Source organism: Fusarium verticillioides, chromosome 5 (assembly GCF_000149555.1).
Source record: "Fusarium verticillioides 7600 chromosome 5, whole genome shotgun sequence".
In the NCBI taxonomy this organism is placed as follows: domain Eukaryota; kingdom Fungi; phylum Ascomycota; class Sordariomycetes; order Hypocreales; family Nectriaceae; genus Fusarium; species Fusarium verticillioides.
The window spans coordinates 3,470,957-3,491,282 of NC_031679.1; the positions used below are offsets into that span (position 1 = coordinate 3,470,957).

At 50.2% G+C, this 20,326-nt stretch overlaps 8 protein-coding genes across 20 annotated transcripts; 5 read left to right on the top strand and 3 right to left on the bottom strand.

Moving 5' to 3' along the window:
- The first annotated feature begins 90 nt into the window (after positions 1-90).
- FVEG_09180 (ribosomal protein L28e) lies at positions 91-1,548 on the top strand. Its single transcript, XM_018898130.1, has 5 exons — positions 91-369; positions 479-573; positions 657-680; positions 755-876; positions 961-1,548. The coding sequence occupies exons 1-5, from the start codon at positions 312-314 to the stop codon at positions 1,139-1,141; spliced, it is 480 nt and encodes a 159-aa protein (XP_018755939.1). The 5' UTR covers positions 91-311; the 3' UTR covers positions 1,142-1,548.
- Positions 1,549-3,317: 1,769 nt separating this feature from the next.
- On the top strand, positions 3,318-6,191 carry FVEG_09181 (malate dehydrogenase, NAD-dependent). Of its 10 annotated transcripts, XM_018898131.1 has the most exons (8): positions 3,318-3,959; positions 4,081-4,112; positions 4,170-4,280; positions 4,364-4,451; positions 4,559-5,021; positions 5,076-5,235; positions 5,289-5,425; positions 5,575-6,191. In XM_018898131.1, exons 1-8 carry the CDS (start codon positions 3,947-3,949, stop codon positions 5,579-5,581), a joined length of 1,011 nt encoding a protein of 336 aa, XP_018755940.1. In that variant the 5' UTR covers positions 3,318-3,946; the 3' UTR covers positions 5,582-6,191. The 10 variants fall into 10 exon arrangements, with proteins under 10 accessions (XP_018755940.1, XP_018755943.1, XP_018755941.1 ...); XM_018898134.1 differs by having other exon boundaries at positions 4,170-4,451; XM_018898132.1 differs by having other exon boundaries at positions 5,289-6,191.
- FVEG_16532 (hypothetical protein) lies at positions 4,016-6,778 on the bottom strand. Of its 3 annotated transcripts, XM_018905758.1 has the most exons (4): positions 6,319-6,778; positions 6,148-6,265; positions 6,006-6,095; positions 4,016-5,939 (listed from the first exon to the last, which is right to left on the bottom strand). In XM_018905758.1, exons 1-4 carry the CDS (start codon positions 6,633-6,635, stop codon positions 5,808-5,810), a joined length of 657 nt encoding a protein of 218 aa, XP_018755950.1. In that variant the 5' UTR covers positions 6,636-6,778; the 3' UTR covers positions 4,016-5,807. The 3 variants fall into 3 exon arrangements, with proteins under 3 accessions (XP_018755950.1, XP_018755951.1, XP_018755952.1); XM_018905759.1 differs by having other exon boundaries at positions 4,016-6,095; XM_018905760.1 differs by lacking the exons at positions 4,016-5,939; positions 6,006-6,095 and having other exon boundaries at positions 6,096-6,265.
- Positions 6,779-6,921: 143 nt separating this feature from the next.
- FVEG_09182 (hypothetical protein) lies at positions 6,922-9,821 on the top strand. Its single transcript, XM_018898141.1, has 2 exons — positions 6,922-7,053; positions 7,112-9,821. Exon 2 carries the CDS (start codon positions 7,222-7,224, stop codon positions 9,613-9,615), a length of 2,394 nt encoding a protein of 797 aa, XP_018755953.1. The 5' UTR covers positions 6,922-7,053; positions 7,112-7,221; the 3' UTR covers positions 9,616-9,821.
- FVEG_09183 (hypothetical protein) lies at positions 9,642-12,774 on the bottom strand. 2 transcript variants are annotated; one of them, XM_018898142.1, is made up of 6 exons: positions 12,063-12,774; positions 11,606-11,911; positions 11,236-11,543; positions 11,078-11,183; positions 10,795-11,020; positions 9,642-10,741 (listed from the first exon to the last, which is right to left on the bottom strand). In XM_018898142.1, the coding sequence occupies exons 1-6, from the start codon at positions 12,259-12,261 to the stop codon at positions 10,282-10,284; spliced, it is 1,605 nt and encodes a 534-aa protein (XP_018755954.1). In that variant the 5' UTR covers positions 12,262-12,774; the 3' UTR covers positions 9,642-10,281. The 2 variants fall into 2 exon arrangements, with proteins under 2 accessions (XP_018755954.1, XP_018755955.1); XM_018898143.1 differs by having other exon boundaries at positions 11,606-12,774.
- Positions 12,775-12,964: 190 nt separating this feature from the next.
- FVEG_09184 (hypothetical protein) lies at positions 12,965-13,497 on the top strand (the record flags this gene model as incomplete). The annotated part of the gene is made up of 3 exons (XM_018898144.1): positions 12,965-13,178; positions 13,245-13,304; positions 13,361-13,497. Exons 1-3 carry the CDS (start codon positions 13,016-13,018, stop codon positions 13,495-13,497), a joined length of 360 nt encoding a protein of 119 aa, XP_018755956.1. The 5' UTR covers positions 12,965-13,015.
- Positions 13,498-13,895: 398 nt separating this feature from the next.
- FVEG_09185 (ethanolaminephosphotransferase) lies at positions 13,896-16,812 on the top strand (the record flags this gene model as incomplete). The annotated part of the gene is made up of 7 exons (XM_018898145.1): positions 13,896-14,110; positions 14,170-14,214; positions 14,271-14,562; positions 14,615-14,742; positions 14,794-15,678; positions 15,731-16,185; positions 16,237-16,812. The coding sequence occupies 7 exons, from the start codon at positions 13,896-13,898 to the stop codon at positions 16,800-16,802; spliced, it is 2,586 nt and encodes an 861-aa protein (XP_018755957.1). The 3' UTR covers positions 16,803-16,812.
- On the bottom strand, positions 16,745-20,217 carry FVEG_09186 (condensin complex subunit 3). Its single transcript, XM_018898146.1, has 2 exons — positions 17,515-20,217; positions 16,745-17,465 (listed from the first exon to the last, which is right to left on the bottom strand). The coding sequence occupies exons 1-2, from the start codon at positions 20,171-20,173 to the stop codon at positions 17,050-17,052; spliced, it is 3,075 nt and encodes a 1,024-aa protein (XP_018755958.1). The 5' UTR covers positions 20,174-20,217; the 3' UTR covers positions 16,745-17,049.
- Positions 20,218-20,326: the final 109 nt, after the last annotated feature.

A 20,326-nucleotide genomic window follows, 5' to 3' on the forward strand; every position in this document is an offset into this window, starting at 1 on the left:
TCTCATTGTATGACATCAGTGGTCGGTCGTATCAAACCATTCGCCTCTCGACTCTGTTCCAATGAATTTACCCACTGACACTCTCCATGGGCCAGTCTTTCGATGCTCCCGCCCGCCGGGCCCCCTTTGGCCAGTAAAGTCAGCATGATGGGTGTCTAGCCCTGTTTGGCAAGCTAGGCGAGCCCCATAATTTCGCTACGCACAATTCTCGCCGACTTTGGTGAATAGTCTTTGGAACTGGATATCTCGACGACGACAACCTCAAGCTTCACTCTCCCCGGTCAATTTTCACGCCAAAACCTCCATTCACAATGTCTACCGCCCAGGAGCTCTCCAACATTTCCTCGGACCTGATCTGGGAGATCGTCCGTGAGTCTCCCTTCGACGAATTTCTCATATGATGATATGAATTTTGGCCTACGATATGCGCCTTGTTATTGAAGAAGTCAATTACTGAAACGTTTTTGCGATCGCGCAGGTGACAACAACTGCTTCTCCGCCAAGAGCAAGAAGAACGGCGGTGTTCAGTTCTCCCGAGACCCCCTTAACCTGACCAACAAGACTTCTCGCAAGGTACGATTCTGTTCCCGAGTTTTGATAGCCTCTCGGATATTCGAGGGGTCATGGGAGATCGTGTGCGCTAACTCGCCTCACAGCACGCTGGTTTCGTCAACGACAAGGTACGACCACAACAGCCCCGGTGAAGACGTCTCGACTCGATGAACGTACGATGCTAAACAAACCGAATTAACAGGCCCTCGGTATCACCTCTGGCGAGAAGGGTGCTATTGTTGTCACCTCCAAGAAGGCCCAGCCCAACAAGCCCGCCCAGAACCTTGTCAAGACCTCTTACAGTGGATCCAAGAGCAACCGCAAGTGAGTATTCGACTGCCAACAGCGTCGTTGTTATTCGACATCGAACATTGGCGGAACGGGGCTGACCGTGATTCTTTCGCACAGGACCTACCAGGCTGTTGCCAACCAGGCTGCCAAGAACGGTTACCGTGCTGACCTCCGCTCCGCTGCCGTTGAGCGTGCCTCCGCCCTCAAGAAGTCCAACAAGCCCGTCAAGCCCGAGCCCGAGCAGAAGCTCCGTGGCAACAAGGCCAAGAAGGCCGCCGCCGCCGCTGAGGAGAACTAAGCTGTCTAATACCAAGATAGAAATGTATTGTGAATAAGGCTGGGGTATGAAGCTAGGGAGGCAAGCTGCATAGCCCACAACTGATGAAAAAGAGATCAGTGTGGGAATAGCACATGAACCGAGGTCTCTGGGTCATTCACTGCTGGAGTTAGTGAGCTTAAAACGAATGAATATCTCGCTGGCAATATCGCCGGCAACCCAAAATTTGTTTCTCAGAACAAGAGAGTGAGTGTATGTTGGTGAATGTATGATGGGGGTCATATCAACGACAATTGAGGCTGAACTACGTTTCGATATACTGTACCTTCAGTGACGTAGCACAACAAGAGTCTCAGCCAATAATTAAATACATGAACGGCATGGACGGTCTGGACAAAGTCCGCATTAACCACGTCTCTGATCATCCATCTGTGGAGGCTCACGATCTTGTCTGGATGTGTAAGTGCGAAGCGGTAGAATTCGGGTCATGACTTCGGTACCACGGGATACCGAGGATCATGCCGAATGTCAAGGCGCCGAGGATCCTCATAAATGCGATTGAGACGTCACTGTCCCGGATAAGTTCGGAGCAATATCTTGAACAACAAGATCATATGTCGGAATGTTTTGATGCTCAAGGCCTCATATAGCCACAATTCGGAATTAGTTTTCTTGGATTAGACGCATGTCAATCTCCAGACGCTGACCAAGGTGAAGGGCACGAAACATGGTTGGTGCAATAGACGCAAGTCATCCACCGAAGTCAGTTTCTGAACGACAAATATCCGGCTGCCAAACGATATGAGGCATATCAACATCCGGATGCTGGAGGTTACCATCCGTGGAAGTATCGGGAAAAGACCAAACTTGTTTGACAAGATATCAATCAAGAATCGTGACGATGTTTCAAATGACTTGGCTCATACTCAAACTGAGCTAATAACAACCAACCACCAAGGTTGCAGAGATGCATTTCGAAATTTCCAAATTTGGTAGCGGGGAGGGATCAGCCGCCCCCTCACCTTGGTGGCTTGAACATCTAGTTTGTTGATCTTCTGCAAACAGTGAATTCATGTAACGAGAGGGCATCGTCCACTTATAAGTTACAGACCCAGTAAGGGAAGAGACAGAGCGAGTAATACAAGGTGGGGTTTACACGATAGGATTACCAACACTTTCATATGAGCGACTTGTTGAATTGCCCTCGTGGAGCTTGGTTGGACAATTGAGTTTGGATCTGGTGTGCTCACCGGAGTTGGGCCAGGGTAAAGATCGCTCCCAACTCGGGGTTGCGACTGTCAGGCCCAGTGAGTTGTCCAGAGCTGTCGTCGAGTTGGAGGTGCAGGGGAACATCGGTCCCTTGACAACCTTCCCCACGGGAAGCTGGATGTGAGGGTTCAGGTTCCAGAAGCGAACCAGACTCAGGTCCGCGATGCTTAGCATAGTCTGTCGAAACAAGATTGATCTACCATCAATGTTGATTGGTATAAGACCCAATCGAATATGGCGGGAATCTGATGCACGAAGTGGTCAGGGCTTCTCCGTTGCTCCGTTGCTATCGTGCGTCGTTCTCCATTAGAATACATAGTCTGTCCGTAGGACCCTCCAAAAAGAGAAGGAAAAACAGCATAGGGCGCTTGCGCACCAGTCTCGGCGCAAGGCTTTGCGCCAAGTATTGCGCCAGGTCTCTGACAACTGGAGCGGATCGCCATTGCGAGTCAAAGTGGGCGGGCGAGAGGGGAGAAATATCAATGGATGAAGGGAAAGATGAAATCCATGATGGTGGAGGCATGTACGATAGGTACCTAAGGATGTAGGTAGTCTGAGATAATAAATATCATGAGTATTAGCAAAAGCCCCTCCCGCAACCATCAAACTCCTCCGGAACTGTGGGTGATACCAGGACAGTAAGTTGTAACGTAATTATTCGAAATGCAAACTCGTGATAGCTGGTAATAAGTAATCAAGAGCTGGCGAAAGAGAAGCGAGATGATGATGGCGCTCCTCTTGGTTCGACAGTTCAATAGGCCTGGCAGTGGGCAGTGGGCTCTGGACTGTGGATGATGCCCCTCAATTGTCGATGATAGCCATTGACCCTTGCAAGGAGGGGTTTCCTTGAGCGTGCATGGACCTGGAACCCCCCACTAGAGCTCATAAAGTTGCACAGCTCTTTTCTGCTGCTTTCCCCGCTCGACATCTGGCACCTAGGCTGTCGCACATGTCTGCGGCAGAAAAGATGGAGGCAAATATAGACGCCTGTGATAATCTCGGACATGTAAATTTGCCAGCCCAGCCCCAGCTCCGTGAACCGCCGTAAAGGTTCCCGGTCAGCTCGGAGAGAATAACTCGGGCACTGTCTGTAGTAATGCAATGCAATAGAGCAGTGCTATGATGCCTTAGCAAGGGGACTAGGTAAGGCATATTCATTAGAATACGTCGGGATTGTCTCAGCGGGCTTGAAGGGTACCCGTATGGAGAGGCGTACCTACCTTACCTTAGGTACTGTATGGAGAGCTGCCCTGGGCTGTAGGAACTAACTCACCTTAGCAGAGTACGGCAGGTATCGCCGTGGAGGTTGCCAGTAGCTGCCCAGTCTCCTCCGTCCCTCGTGTCGCATTAACCACCCTCGAGGCTCTTTCTCTACCTACATTACTTATTTGAACCCTCTCCCACTTCCTGACCCTCCTCCCACTCTCCTCATTCTTCCCACATCTTGACTCTTCTATCCAAGCTCTTCGTCCATTACCATATTTTCTCTTTTTCACAAAGTCTCAACAGAGCAACTACCCCTCCTTCAATCCCAATATACCTGTAAAATCAGTCAAAATGGTCAAGGCTGGTACGTACGAGCCCGTCTCACCCACCCTTTCACCTTGATGTCTGCCTATGATATTCGCGCTCTTCACACCTCGGTGTCGTCTCTCAGCACTTCTCAGAGCAATAATTGACATTGTATATAGTTGTTGCTGGCGCCTCTGGTGGCATTGGTCAGGTACGTAGAAACTTGCTCACTCAAATCTTGAAATAACACCAGCTGATCGATATACAGCCTCTTTCTCTTCTCCTTAAGACATCCCCTCATATCGACGAGCTTGCTCTTTACGATGTCGTCAACACCCCCGGCGTTGCCACCGATCTCTCCCACATCTCCTCCCGCGCCGTGAGTCGACCCCGGATTTTCCCCAGTCGAACATGCATAATTCCCTTCCACCGAAACACACTATTTGCTCACACCCTCTGCAGAAGACAACTGGCTACCTTCCCGCCAACGATGGCGCTAAGGCTGCTTTCAAGGACGCCGACATTATTGTCATCCCCGCTGGCATTCCCCGTATGTAAAGCTCCTACCCCGGACATCCGGCGTTGGTCCCCGCGTGTCCGACCGACCCCGGAGCCCCTCCCCCAGTTTTTACTCTACTGACCATATCCCCCGCACAGGCAAGCCTGGTATGACTCGTGACGATCTCTTCAACATCAATGCTGGCATTGTGAAGGGTCTCATCGAGGTTGCCGCCGAGGTCGCCCCCAAGGCCTTCATCCTCGTCATCTCCAACCCCGTCAACTCTACCGTCCCTATCGCTGCTGAGGTCCTCAAGGCCAAGGGCGTCTTCAACCCCCAGCGTCTCTTTGGTGTCACCACCCTCGACATCGTCCGTGCCGAGACCTTCGTTGCTGAGATCACTGGCCGGGCTAACCCCCAAGAGCTGACCATCCCCGTCATTGGTGGTCACTCTGGAGAGACCATCGTCCCTCTTTTCAGCAAGGCCTCACCTGCTGTTGATATTCCTAAGGACAAGTACGATGCTCTCGTGAACCGCGTCCAGTTCGGCGGTGACGAGGTCGTCAAGGCCAAGGATGGTGCTGGCAGCGCCACTCTGTCAATGGCTTACGCTGGTTTCCGGTGGGTTGCCTGACCATCTCACACTGCTCCACCCAGTAACTGACATGACTGCAGATTTGCCGAGAAGGTTCTCCGTGCCGTCAAGGGTGAGAAGGGACTCGTTGAGCCTAGCTACGTCTACCTTCCCAAGGTCTCTAATGGTGGTATCCCTGGAGGCGAGGCCATCGCCAATGAGACTGGTACCGACTTCTTCTCTGTTCCCATTGAGCTGGGCGTAAGTGGCAGATTGTTTCGTTTCTAGATGGGATATGTGCTAATATTACATAGCCCAACGGTGCCGAGAAGGCCAATAACCCTCTGGAGGGCATCACCGAGCAGGAGAAGGCTCTTCTGGCCAAGGCCACCGAGGGCCTCAAGGGCAACATCTCCAAGGGTGTCAGCTTTGTCCACAACCCTCCCCAAAAGTGAATACCCCCAATTTGATATCTTCCCTAATACCCAGTAAGAAGCTTCCAGAGCAGGCAAGGACACTCCTGAGGAGGCCCATAGCTATGGCACTAGACATAGTAATATGAGTCATGAGCGCGATTGCTGATGATATGACTTTGCGCAGGCTGTGAAATGTTCCGGGCGATGATTTACGGTCGATGTCTTTATAGCCCCGATATTGATGAATCTTGGGGACTGCTGCAGGTATGATTGGAGTTTTGGTCAAGGATTGGTCTAAACCATGGCGAAATTTAGCTCTTGCGCGTTCATGGCACTCGTTGGTTGGATGTTTGGTGTGCTGTGCGCCCAAGCTTGGTAGAAGGGTATCGTGGTATTTTAGCTAGACAGACAAACCCCTCAGGGCTTGTTTGGTATGGTTTTAATCTGAAACACGGCACCCGGCAACTCGTTGATTTCAGCTTGGACACTGGTGTTGATTCCAAGGGCAGCCAATGCACCCCGTACGATACCGCATGGGAACCATAAGAACTGCAAGGTGTAGCAAGTCAATAAAATAACATATTATAAAGAGATCTGGGCTTTCTGGGACCATACCGGTTGTGCGCGAACGATTGCTTGGCCACCAGCTTCTGTGCTCATGCGCGAGAAGGGTCGAAATAGGTTGTCGGTCAATACGTAAACTCCCTGGCTCAATTCAGCGTAATGTTCTCGTACAGAACAGAGAAGGAAAACGGACTCTGTGATTTGTCTTCAGATTGTCAATATTCTTGCCAAACACCAGCGTCCAAAGATCTTTGCAAAGGAATTTGATAACGTCGAGTGTGTCGTTGAATCGTGGTCGGTCTCTTGAGAATCTGTTACGATGTAAGCCATGACGGCGTGGAGAACTCCAGACATCGATGCGCACCTCTCTACAAGACCCTGTCCTACTCTGTACCCCAACATCTCAAGGCGATAGTGCACTGCGTCCATATCCTCTTCCTCGTCCTTCCTTGTCGCGGTGCCAGCCATTATTCCAGCTGCGCTGGAGCTGACTGCATGGCTAGTTGAGGCGGTATCTGCGGGTGCGCCATTTGATTCTGATGCGATAGAATCTCGCTCATGAGTTACGCGGTAGGCCATAGGAACGAGCTCAATAAGGAGAAAGTCGAGACAAGAGGAGCTGAGGAAGTTGGCAGATGGATCGCTCGAGTTAAAGGGAGGCATGACGGGTTCGAAAGACATGATGGGCGATTTGTTAGATTTCACGTTGAATCATCAATATCAGAGAATGGTCGGAGTTAAGTGTGATCTGGGATATGATTTAATATTCGTGCGCGTGGTAAGTGAAGGACGTCGTTTGCGTCGAACTCAAAGGGATACGTACTTCCAAGCTCACCGAAGTGCTCTCCTGGTTGGATGAATTGGGCGGGAGCTTCAAGCTCGCTGAGTCAGCATTATCGATAACGATAAGCCGTAATGAAAGGTTGGGAGGGTCCATACAACGCGGGGCTCTCAATTGAGGGAAAGAGCAAAGAGCGCGGGGCAGTTGAAAAGTTAGAAAAAGTTTAGTGTAGGTGCAGAGTCAGTTCGATTCTAGTTCAGTCCACCACCAACTTTTGTCTCTTTACGGAGCTGGTTCCTCTCAAAGGAATCAATTAAAGTAAGTCTCATTCAAAATTAAAGTGTCTATATCAGATACTGATTATTTGCCCTTCTAGCATCTACAAAGACCTTGAGTCGAGAACCTCTGTGGACCGATTCTCGCCGCCGAATCTCGGAATCGCATTCGTGCTGATTCTTCTCCTCGCACATATTCTCACGAACTAATATGGCGAACCTTCGAATTCTGCTTATCGGCAACGGCGGCCGTGAGCACGCCCTGGCTTGGAAGCTCAGCCAGTCTTCTCGAGTTGAGCAGATCTTTGCTGTCCCCGGTAACGGAGGAACTGCTGGATGCCCCAAGACCTCAAATGTTTCTTCAGTCAAGGCTGAGGATTTCGCCGGTCTTGTCAAGTTTTCTCAGGAGAACGGCGTTAACCTCGTTGTTCCTGGTCCTGAGGCTCCTCTCGTTGACGGTGTTGAGGGATGGTTCCGAAAGGCTGGCATTCCCTGCTTCGGTCCCTCCAAAGAAGCTGCGCGACTTGAGGGCAGCAAGACCTACTCCAAGGATTTCATGAAGAAGTACAACGTTCCCACTGCTGCTTATGAGAACTTCTCCGACTACAACAAGGCCGTTGCATACATCGATAGCGTCGACCATGACGTTGTTATCAAGGCCACTGGTCTCGCTGCTGGAAAGGGTGTTATTCTTCCCCAGACCAAGGAGGAGGCCAAGGCTGCTTTGAAGCAAATCATGGTTGACAAGGAGTTCGGCGACGCTGGCGACGAGGTTGTTATTGAAGAGCTTCTCATTGGTGACGAGCTCAGTGTTCTGACTTTCTGCGACGGCTACGCTATCCGATCTCTGCCTCTCGCCCAGGACCACAAGCGCATCTTCGATGGAGACCAGGGCCCTAACACCGGTGGCATGGGATGCTATGCGCCTACAAACATTGCCACCAAGGAGCTTACTGAGCTCATCGACCGTGAGATTCTCGAGCCCACCATCTCCGGTATGCGCCGAGAGCAGCAGCCTTTCCGTGGTGTTCTCTTCACTGGTCTCATGATCACCAGCAAGGGACCCAAGGTTCTCGAGTACAACGTCCGATTTGGTGATCCTGAAACACAAACTGTTCTTCCTCTTCTCTCTGCCGATACTGATTTGGCTGAGATCATGCTTGCTTGTGCCAACGGCTACCTCGATAACTGCAAGCTTACCATTGAGAACAAGTTCAGCGCCACTGTTGTCCTTGCTTCCGGTGGTTACCCCGGTTCTTACCCCAAGGGTAAGGCCATGTCTGTCCAGACGCCTCCCGCTGGCTGCAACATCTTCCACGCTGGTACCACACTCGACAGCACTGGTCTCAAGACTTCTGGTGGTCGTGTCATTGCCATCAACGCTGTTGGTGACTCGCTCCGAGCTGCTGTTGATGCTGCTTATGCCGCTCTTGACCAGAAGGTCATTGATTTCGAGGGTGCTTTCTTCCGAAAGGATATCGCTCACCGAGCTTTCCGCTCAACTGCTCAGACCTCCATGACTTATGCCCAGGCTGGTGTCGATATTCAAGCCGGCAACGACTTCGTCGAGAAGATCAAGAAGGCTGTTGCCAGCACCAAGCGACCTGGCGCTGATGCTGAGATTGGTGGCTTTGGTGGTGAGGTTGATCTGTCTCAAGCTGGCTACCCTCGAGCTCCCATTATCGTTGGTGCTATTGACGGTGTTGGCACCAAGCTCATGATTGCCCAGGCAATGAAGAAACACGACACAGTTGGAATTGATCTGGTTGCCATGAACGTCAACGATCTCGTTGTTCAGGGTGCTACCCCTGTTATGTTCCTCGATTACTACGGCTGCAGCAAGTTGGACCTCTCTACTGCTGCTGACTTCGTTCAGGGTGTTGCTGATGGTTGCCGACAAGCTGGCTGTGCCCTTGTTGGTGGTGAGACTGCTGAGATGCCTGGTATGTACCAGAACGATGATTACGACGCTGCTGGTTGTGCTGTCGGTACCGTTACTGCTGATATCAAACTTCCTCGCAAGGATGACATGGCTCAAGACGATGTCCTCCTCGGTCTTGGCTCCGCTGGAGTCCACTCCAACGGTTTCTCTCTGGCTCGTCGCATCGTCTCTCGCGCTGGCCTCAGCTACACTGACCCTGCTCCTTGGGACCAGTCCACCACCGTTGGCGAGTCCCTTCTCACCCCTACACGAATTTACGTCAAGTCTCTTCTGCCCGTCCTCTCACACATCAAGGGTCTTGCTCACATCACCGGTGGCGGCCTCGTCGAGAACGTTCCCCGCATGATCCCCGAGTCTCTCGCTGCTGAAATCGAGTTTGGCTCATGGGAGATTCCTCCTGTATTCAAGTGGATGCGCGAGGCTGGCAACGTCGAGCCCATCGAGATGTGCCGCACCTTCAACTCTGGTGTCGGTATGGTCATTGCTGTCGACCCTGCAAAGGCCGACAGCGTTTCTCAGGCTCTTACCGATGCTGGTGAGAAGGTGTACCGCATCGGCCGTCTCACCCGCCGTGACCAAGGCGAGGCTTGCTTGATCCACAACGTTGACTCGTGGAAGGCTGAGACTGCTGTGCCTAGCAAGAGGAAGGACATTGGAGCGTAATTTGGCAAAGCGATAACAAAAAAGTACGTGTGATTTATGGAGTCAATTGGGTCATGATGGGATAGGAATTTGGTTTAAATCAGGGTTGGATGTGATGATTTGAGGGCAAGATAGAAGGCATATTCGAGATGATATTTCTCTTTGCAGCCAATACACATAAATGAAAAATGATTTATGCGTTTCTAATACTCGCGTTTTCCCCAGAAAAATTTGCAATTTGTGACTTCATCGTCACAACATTGGTTTGCAACGCAGACAATCATCAAACTTTGTACTCTTTGCTTTCCATGACGCCCCTATTTGGAATGAGAACATGTGAAAGAGGTTACTTGTCTTTCTATTGCCTCCCATTATGTTTGAGGCTAGACCCTGTCTCTTAAGTTAAATTACCCCTGAACGACTGATCCCCTTTCTTTTGAATACTCCCTTACACCTCGCGAAAAACAACCGTGATAGCAATGCCGGTAATTAGCAGGGGAATCATTTTCCGTCTCCTCCAACGCCGGTTAGAACATGCCAAAGTAAAAGTCATCAACCAACACCCATAATACCAAGCAGTTACATGGACTGCCCCCCTGTGACATATTTCACTGCCACCATAGACTCATTTTAAAGAGTCTTACGATTCCGTCTATGTTTCCTGCGTCCCTGAGGACGAGCATCCCCCTAAAGATACCCGAGATCACCTGGTGAGATTGGAGAGTTGTTGGGCAGGTTGCCTGAGTATCCGTTCATCGACGTGTTTTGCCTTTTTGGGGGCGGCGGCGGATCATCGTCGTCGTCGTCAGATAGCGTTAGGTCGATGACAGCGGCCACTGGGCGCTTCGCGCTGGTAGAGGCTATGCCCCTCGGTCCAGCAGAAGACGACACGTCGCGACCTGCTGTTACTGGCGTACTAATCGGTGTAGAGATTTTGGGCGTCTCTAAACGGCGGTGGCCAATAGAATTGACCTCTGATATTACCAGATCGTCGTCGTCATCATCAAAGGCATTTGTGTAAGATGAGTTTCCATTCGTGTGCCCCTGACTACTGTCATCTGTGCTCTTGAGATGCCATTCGCCATTTGGTTCGATGGTCACAGTTTCCTGACTCTTTGGTGTTTCTTCCAGGATGTCTTTGACATAACTGCTCGAGGTTAGAAAAGGAAGACCTTTCATAATCATTGCTAATAAACTTACGCATCGACAGCCAACTGCTCAAAAGTTGCGGACTTGTTGCAAATAGGACATTGCCATTGCGGGCCTTGTTCTTGCAGTTGAAGATAAGAAGTGGCATCAAAACATTGCAAGTGTGTGCAGCTCAAGCCACGGCAAGGGAGTGCTAATCGCATGTATGACAACGGGCATTTGAGAGATAGCACCTGTGAAGTTGCTACCACATCTGGATCTTGTGCTTTGGCGTTGACTAATTGCATGTCAGTGATAGCTCAGGAGTACTGGACCAGTCATGAGTGGCACATACGTTCTTGCTTTACAGAATCAATCGATATCTTCTTGCCATTGGCAATGCGCTCCGCAAGCTGTTCGACAGATGTTATCTTGCAAACATTTATCACAAGGTAGAAATTCTGTATTCGGTGTCAGACTACGATTGTAACAACGCTCATACACAGCACTCACCTTGGATGTCAGCGCGTATGTGAACTCAACGTTGTTGGTATATTTCGGACGAAGACGAAGCGCTTTTGTGATGTCAACCGGTCTAGTAGATCCAGGTTTGTTCTTCAAGCCGCGCAAATTGGCCTTGACCTCGCCGCCGTTGACCTTGAGCTCTGACTGGTGAGGAAATGCGACATCTTGAATACCCAAAGTGTCTCCGGCGCAAAAGACCATCACTCGGTACGAAGGGTCGTTAACACACTTCTGTAAAGCAGGGTGGTCGTCTAGTCTGATGGGATAGGTTATCGTGTTACGGTGCTGCGACATGACTGGACAGGGGCGTTAGTATGAACAAGTCGGACAAGGTACACAGAACGATGCGCAAACATACCATCGCAGGTCTTTACATCACCAGCAACCGCCTCGATCTGATAAAACGGGCTCGGTTTGAAGGTGAGGGACACTGACGAGCTGAAGTTAACCACAGAGCGCTGACCATTAGACAGGCTGCCGTGGGTGCTAGGGAACGACATGTTGTGCAACCCGAAAGGTGTTGAAGAAGCATGACCATGTGAAATCGGGTAGTTGGACCGAGAGGGCGAGGATCCGGTCTGAGAGCTGGAGATGGAATTGTGCACGCTCTGGCGAATCTGCTGCAGGCGCACGGGATCGTTGGCGTTGACGGCTTCTTGGATGACTGGTGGCGAAGCGGGCATGATTAGCTGTGATACTGAGGAGTTTTGAGGCAGTGATTCACGGCCGAACAAGCATGCGAAAGAGAGATAAAGCCATCGCGCAGCGCAGACGAAAACAAGAGTGAATTGTGTATGAGCAGGTCCTAAACTCACGATTATGTATGCGACGCTGCAGCTCAGCCTTGATGCCAGTACTCTTAACTCCGTTAACCTGACACACAGAAGAGAGTTGGCGATTCAACAAGCGGTTGACTTGTCGCGCAAGAGAACTCGCTTCTGATCGAAGATTTGCGTGTGCAGTTGTTGAGTGCGAGGGTGCAGCCGTAGCGGACCCAAAGCCTGCGGAAGCCATGCCGAGTCGAAGGGGCCGGTCGTTCGTTCCTTCCGTTTACCGGTCGCTAATATTTGTTTGCGTTTTTGGGCCGAGGGAAGGTGTCGTTGTCGTTATCGTTATCGAGGGAGATTATGCGTAGAGGAAGGTGCTGCCAGTGTTGGGCGCGAACAGTGGTCGTGGAAGTCGCGCAACGGCATCCAAGGCAGATGCGCAGGCTGATCGGGTGCAGCCTGTAGAGGTATTTGGTTGTGGCAGACTGACTGGATAAGAACCTGGGAAAAGGCGAGGTACCGTGAGAATAGGTACGAGTGAGTGGCTGAGTGAGTGAATGAATGGAAGCGAGACAAAAGTTACATCTGGAAGACAAATGTACAATCGGATTATAAAAGGTAGGTAAGTTAATGAGCCCTCCACGCTGACTGGCTCTGGATAATGAGAATTCGGTCGACTATCTCAACCACCACGCGTGCTCTAAACTCGTCGTCGTCGGGTCCTCTCACGCTAAGGCAGGTATGTCATGTTTGCCCAGTCTTTAGAGTGTTGTCGCACACGAGTCCAAGAAGAGCAGGCGGTCATCCCGGGCAGACGCAGGGAGTGGACTAGGATCCGGCGTCTGTCTTGTTGATCTCTGCTTTAGTCTGCTAGCCACACACCGCCACAGTTAAACTCACTACTGCCCCTCGGTAGCCTGTCCCAACTTTTTTTTCTTAGCAGCAGGCGACTTTGATAACGACTTTTACTCAAGCATCCATCTTCAACCATATCGACAAAAATGGCAAAGAGCGCACGAGCAAGCACCAGAAAGGCCAACAACAGGCGCCTTGTCAAGAATGTTTTTGGTCCCGCTGAGGCAGCTCGAAATGAGCGTCTCTCTGCTAAGCTCCTTGAGTTGGCCAAGCAGCCCAAGCCTGAATCTTCAGATGTGAACATGAACAGTGAGTGACAATGAATGGTACACTACAACCTCAAAGACGATTGATCGCTAACATACCAATTCTCAGCACAAGAAGAAGACGCCAACAATGATGCCAAGGAGGATGTTCAAGACAATGAAGCCACATGTGAGTTTGGACAGAACCGTCTGTCTCATTCATTTTCGCTAACCAGCCATGTCTAGTAATGGATGTGGACTCAAAGAAGCCTTCCAGTGGTCGCATTGAGAAGAAGCGAGTCGACAAGCGCAAGCAAAAGGCTTCCAAGATTGTCTTCAAGTCTTACGGTAGTCGCTCCAAGAGCAAGAAGAAGAGCTCCTAAACTGAACTTGAGGTAAAATTGTTTTCTGGTCTTTGTTCTGGGGGTTTCTATCCATTCATCGGCGTTTAGCAGCAAAATCTAAATCAATCTGAATCTGTGATACCCGAAATTTCCATCTAGATTTGCCCCTCAGCCTTGTGTGGCTCAACATCCAATTCGAGTTAAGCAGCCAATCACACTCCCGTCCTTGACCACCACCTCTTTGGTTCGTCTTGGCAAGGCTATCGTATAGGTTGTCGCGCTCTCATCTCGACACGTCCATCACTTCTACAGCTGGCACATTTTTTTATTGTTCCCTATAGTGATGGCGCATATTTGACGGGTTATTTTCTGTATAAATACGATATTCAGCCTCGTCTTAGTCACTCCTTTGTACTATTCTTTAAGTGTCTTTTATAATGGTGTCCTCTCAGAATGGCTCGTTACTTCGCACTCTGTTGCTTGTCGCAGCCAATCTTCTAATCCCGGTCTCAATTGTCGTCTTTGCGCTGGGCTTCTTCCCATATAAACCGTTTCTTCCTGGATTGGCTGAATTCGAGTCTCTTGACTTTGGATCGCCTCCTGATGCGCCATTTGATCGTTTGATATTTATGGTTGTCGATGCCCTCAGAAGGTAGAGCTTTAATGAACCCTACTATCTCATCCTGAACTCTCAATTGACCTTTCTTGTAGCGACTTTGTGTACTCGGACGCCTCGGGATTTGATTATGTTCAAAGGTAATACATGCAAATTGTATTTCATCTCATCAATACTTGTGCTTATCGAATTCCAGTCTCATCCGAGATGGCAGCGCAATGCCTTTTACAGCCAATGCCCGATCACCCACAGTTACTATGCCCAGAATCAAGTCCATGACAACCGGTTCAATTCCTTCGTTTGTTGATCTTATTTTGAACTTTGACGAGGCAGATACTTCGTCCACACTCGCTTCTCAGGATACTTGGTTAGCTCAGATTAAAGCCAAGGGCATGGGCAAGCTTCTCATGTACGGAGATGACACTTGGCTGAAGCTGTTTCCCAACACTTTCGATCGCGAAGATGGAACTTCCAGCTTCTTTGTGGCGGTTTGTAGCTCATCACATGATTCTCATGCTCAACCCGACTGACATTTCCCAGGACTTCACAGAGGTTGACAACAATGTCACCAGAAACATTGCCCCTGAACTTGAGAACAATGATTGGGGTCTTATGGTGCTTCATTACCTTGGTCTAGATCATATCGGGCACAAAGCTGGACCAAAGAGGTTTGTTTGACTGGCGACTGTTTCTCTTAGCAGTTCACTAACACTCCAAAGCTCGAATATGTTTCCCAAGCAGCGCGAAATGGACGGTATTGTCAAGACCCTTTTCGAAGCTATGGAGTCCAAGCCTCATTTAGACTCCACACTCCTCGTGCTTTGCGGTGATCATGGCATGAATGATGCTGGCAACCATGGTGCTTCTTCACCCGGCGAAACCTCACCCGCCTTAGTTTTCATGTCTCCAAAACTGAAAAAGGTATCCCGTAAGCTCTCTGCCCCAGCTCAGCCCAAGGGTGAGTTTGATTACTATTCCATGGTCGAGCAATCCGACTTGGCGCCTACTATTGCCGCCCTTCTGGGTTTCCCAGTATCCAAGAACAATCTGGGAGCCTTCATCCCTGATTTCCTCGCCTTCTGGCACAAGACCAGTGATCAGATTCAAATTCTAGTTCGAAATGCTAGACAAATCCTCAACATTGTCACAGCCGCTTTTGGAAGTGAGCTCTTTGACGCACAGACTAGCGTTGACCCCTGTGCTCTTGAGCAGACCGAGATCAACGAACTGGCATGTCAATGGCGAAGGATCAACAAGGAGGCACATGCACTCGCAGCTGGTAGCGAGCTGGACCAAAAGTGGCTTGATGACATGTCACAGTGGCTCCGTCGAGCCCAAAATCTCATGAGCAGCATGGCTTCAAACTACGACATGCCCAAGCTTTACATCGGCCAAGCGATCGCTGCTGTTGCCGCTATTGCAAGCACAGCTGTTCTTGTCAGTCTTGGGACTCATCGAGATGGACAAGTTCTTCCATTCAGCCTCATGACTTTATCCTACGGCGTCATGATGTATGCGAGTAGCTACGTCGAGGAGGAACAGCACTTTTGGTACTGGTCATCTAGCATTTGGCTTGTAATACAAGGAGTGCTCCATATCCGAAGGTATGTGATAGTCGAGTACAGAATCATCTTCTCATACTAACCATGATACAAGGAGAAACAGCCTTGCCGGCATCGCTTGGGTATTCGTTGCACTTGTGGCTTTGAGACTCACCAGGGGCTGGAATCAAACTGGCCAGAAGTTTGCAGGAAGTCCTGACATTGTGAAGAGCTTCGTCGTCACGCACCCTCAACTTCTCTGGGCTATTATCACTTTTGGATACATTCTCATGTCATTCCGCTTGCTTGCCCGTCTGAAGAGTCTCCCTTCTCTGGCTAGCACAAGTGCTACCTCAGTTCTGCTCATGTCTGCGTATAGCTTCAAGCTTGACTTTACGAGCGAGGATGCCCCGGAGCTCGTTGTTGGCTTTGCTAGAAGCTTTAACGACATGTTCGTGGGACAGTCATTGCTTTGGAGGGCCAGGACTGCATTTATTCTTCTTGGCGTCTTGTTTGGATATGGCATCTATCGGTCGTTCACCGGCGGTCGAAATGGCCAGTTGCAGTCAGGTAACGTCTCTCATGCACCAAATTTGCACTACAGTCACTGACACATTACAGCATATCTTTTCCATCATCTCTATACCATCTTTGGCATGACCCAGTCTCGTGCTACGAACATTCCCCTCTTTCTATTATCAGATATCCTCTTCCACGCACTCCAAGCCACCGACCTCTCCGTGACTGGAATTACCATCACAGCTATTCTTCTTCAATACACAACATTCTTCGCCTTTGGTGGCTCAAACGCCATCTCCTCCGTCGATCTTTCCAGCGCGTACAACGGTATCAGTGGCTTCAATTTCTTTGCCGTTGGTTTTCTCACTTTGGTCAGCAACTGGGCTGGGCCAATCTTCTGGACATCTGTCGTCAACCTTCTCCTACTGCGCAAGCACCACGACGGTCAGCGCAATGCTTTCTGGCAATACATTACTTTGCAGACTGTCTTTGTCTCTGCGACAGTTGCATTAGTCATGGCGGCTTGCACTTCACTGAGAACCCATCTATTTATTTGGACAGTATTCTCTCCCAAGTATCTCTACTGTATGGCCTGGAGTCTCGGTCAACACTTGTTGATCAACATTGGCTTTGGTGGTCTCCTATTTTGGTTGGGGTCGCGCAACTAGCACCATTTAGCTTCTCAGTAATGGGTATCTTCATGTATGAATATCTGAGAGCTTTATGTAACCATGACTCCGGGTATCTAACCAGGAATTCATGGATAAAAACATCAAAATTTAGAAACAATAGTAATCAAGAACGCGTCGCCAAAACCAAGTTCCCTCCCATAATCGAACCCATGGTATCCGCCCAACCATCATGATACACCAAATCATCCAAGTCCCATGTCATTACTTCATCAATCTTTGTGTCTTACACGTCTGTCATCTCTACATCCTCGCCATCTGACAAAAGGTCGTCCACAAGAGATTCTCGTTCGTCCTTTTCCTCCTTAGGAACCACAGTGCCATCACTTTCTTCATCCTCCTCCTTGATGCTTGGCTCCTCCATGACCGTCTTCTCTTCCTCGGGGGATGGATGATCCGTAATCACAGAAGTACTCCTGCTGGTACGTCGGTGGGCTGGTTGTTGTTCATCGAGGGCATTCACGATCTTGCCCAAACTGACATGAAGCTTGAAGAGTGCGCTGCGGCTAGTGGCATCAGACAGTAAGCCCTCTTCCACTGCGATGCTGACCTCATTGTAAGCCTCACGCAGCTTCTCCTCGCTTGATCCAGGGGAAATGTGGAGCTTTCCAAGAAGGGTGCCGATGAGTTTCTTTTCTTCTTCTGTAGATGGGTCAGTATGCGTAATTGTCAATGCCAGTTGTTAACTCACTAGTGATGTTGCCTTGTAATTTCTCTAGGATATCCATGGCAAAGTCAAGATGCACGTCACCATTGACCGCCTTCTTGTCAGATTCCAGCAGGTTTGTAGATCTGTAGCATTTTCGGGGATCGGTCCAGTCGACGAGGCACGCTCCGATGGTAGTCATGCTGACCATATCCTCCTCAACATCCACATCATCATCCTCCAGGCTTTCGCGAACATTGAATAGAGCATGGATTGCGTCAAGGGCGATGGACCGCATGAGGTTTTGGTTCTCTTCTCGGGAAAAGCAGAAGACAGGGAGGAAGTAGTTGAGTGCCTGTCGAACAGTCTGGTTGGATGCAGACGAGGGGTCAAAGTACGCGACGACGAGTGACTTGAGCAGATCCTGGCAGGCTTCCTCCTCACTGACGACACGACCAAGCAGCAGCTTTGAGGCGGCAACAGTAGCAGCTGCCTGGACCTCAGGTGACTTGCCACCACCCTTGACAGCTTTGACGTAAATCTTCAGTAGGCCAGGTGTTGACGATAAGAGCTGGGCGCCATGAACATTGAGGATGTCGGTGAGAATGTGCAGAGCAGTGATCTGAAGTGCTGTGTGACCCTTAGTGAAAAAATGCATGAACAAGCTAAGATTCTCCTCGGCAAGTGAGCGATCTTGCAAGGCACAAAGGCCAAGACAAACCAGGCCTCGCTCACGTACGGGCGCCTCGTGACTTCGGACTGCTGGGACAACGAGGTTGTTCAGCATCGCCACAAGATCGGTATTGTCCTGGAGGTTGCTTGCCACATGAGTGAGCATGCACTGAACGATATGCAAGCACTTCATGTTGACAACGATCTCTCTCACTGCTTTCTCGCGCGCTTCTTCCTCAGTCAGTTCAGGGCTACCACCTCGCTTGCTTCCCTTAGTTGGCGTGCTCTGACCGCTAACCTCTGATCTGGCTGAATGGAAACTGTCTTCTGCATCATCTGCAGGAGGGTCGTCGACAATGGTGTCATGAACATCTGCCACTGACTCTAGGACAATGCTTATGAATTCTCGCTCTCCGGCAGCATCTGGCGAACAGATACTCTGAAGCGTCTCAACAGCGAGCTTTGTCACCTCGTCTGGTAAATCGGGAATCGAAATAGCCTGTCGAAGCAGGGTGAACATCTTACGTCGTCCAACCTCGTCAGAGTAGTCGAGGGTCAGTGCAATTTGGAGTAATTGTTCAACAATAAACTCCTGCTCTACCGTGTCTTCTTCTTCATCTTCGTCGTCTGCTTCTGCTACCCTCTTAACGGCAGCAGTCAGGACGTGCAGGTATCGTTCCAAGAAGAAAGCGAGCTTGGTGACCTCAGGGAGCTTTTCTTCCAAGAGGTTCAGGTACTTGCCATCGCCTTCAAGACGGCAGAAATCATTAAAACTCCTGGCCATGAAGACAGACTCGGCGGATAGGGTCTCCCAAAAGTGGTCATTGAACTCTACTGTCTCACGGTAGTCCGGGCGCCCCTCCCAGAAGCCTTTCATGGCCTCTAGTGCAACGCCGTTCTCAACGCCAGTGTTGATCACGTCAATTCGCTCTAGCAGTTCAAGGAGGCCGTCAAAGTTAGGGGGTGCTGGTTCTGCAGGTACACCATCCTCTTGGGGGGGTGCACCCGCGCAATCCTCAATCCATCGCTCACGGAACAGTCTGCTTGCAGCTTTTCGGACGTTCTCATCTCTGTCACGGATACCCCAGCGAAGGAGCTTCTCTCGCATTTTAACAGACAAGTGGCGGAAATCACCTAGGGCAGGGAGGAGCCTGGAATAAACAGCCCTTCGAGTTGCTGCATCTTGATCACGCGCGCGCTCAAGAAGGACTGACAAAGTCTCGGGTAAGATGGGAAGGTTGACGAGGAGCGATCTTCGCACATCAGCATTGGGGTCGTTCTGTAGAACCTCCAACAGCTTCTCGAGCAGTCCGGTATCGTCATCGTCGCTATCATCCGAGTTGGTGCAACCCTCCGTCTGATTGCCTGCAAGACGGCCAAGACCCAGCACCGCTTGAGAGCGGACCACGGCCTCCTTGTCTCGGATCCTCTTAAGTAGCCCATGACGCAATTTCTGGAAGAGATCGTCGTCTATCGCGTCGAGCGAGTTGATAATGTGAGAAATGAGCTGTGTCGACCTGAAGCGCACCACCTTATCCTTGGCGGTCAGAAGAGGAAGAATGGCTTCCAGAAGTTGTGAGGTCAGGCGAGTGCTCGGAGTCTCTGGCATGACACTTGCATCTTGGTCGATCTCTCCTAGAAGTTCATTGTCTTTTGCACTTGCGTGCTGCAGAAAGAGGCCGGTGAATTTAATGGACTTTTCTCCCACACTCTCCGACTTCTTGATTGGCATGATTTTGCTAACGCAACGTATAAATTCGTGATTAAAAGCATCCTCGTCGAAATCATCTGCCTGAGATTGGTCGGGATTTGTTGGCTCGTAAGCGCAAGACTCCTGGATCTTTCGTAGATTTACAACAAGCTTTCGGTGTGTTGCCGTAGTTCTCTGTGCATCACGAAAGACAGCACATACTTTGGTTCGGAGAGCGTTATCGGGGGTATCAACTGGTTCAGCGACTGGGGAGGTACGGGACGCAGCAGAGCTTCGCGTAGCTGACGTCCTCGAAGAACGGGCGGTGGTTCTTGCAGGCATTTTTCGTATGTCGCTTTAGTCCATTAATTGTTGTTGAGAGAGCAATGTTGAAAGTTGCCCAAGGAGGTTTCGCATTGTTTGTTTACCAGTATTCCCCTTACGGCTTAGTCGCAACGAGGGACTGAGGGGCTAAATTGCTCCACTTTAATGCCG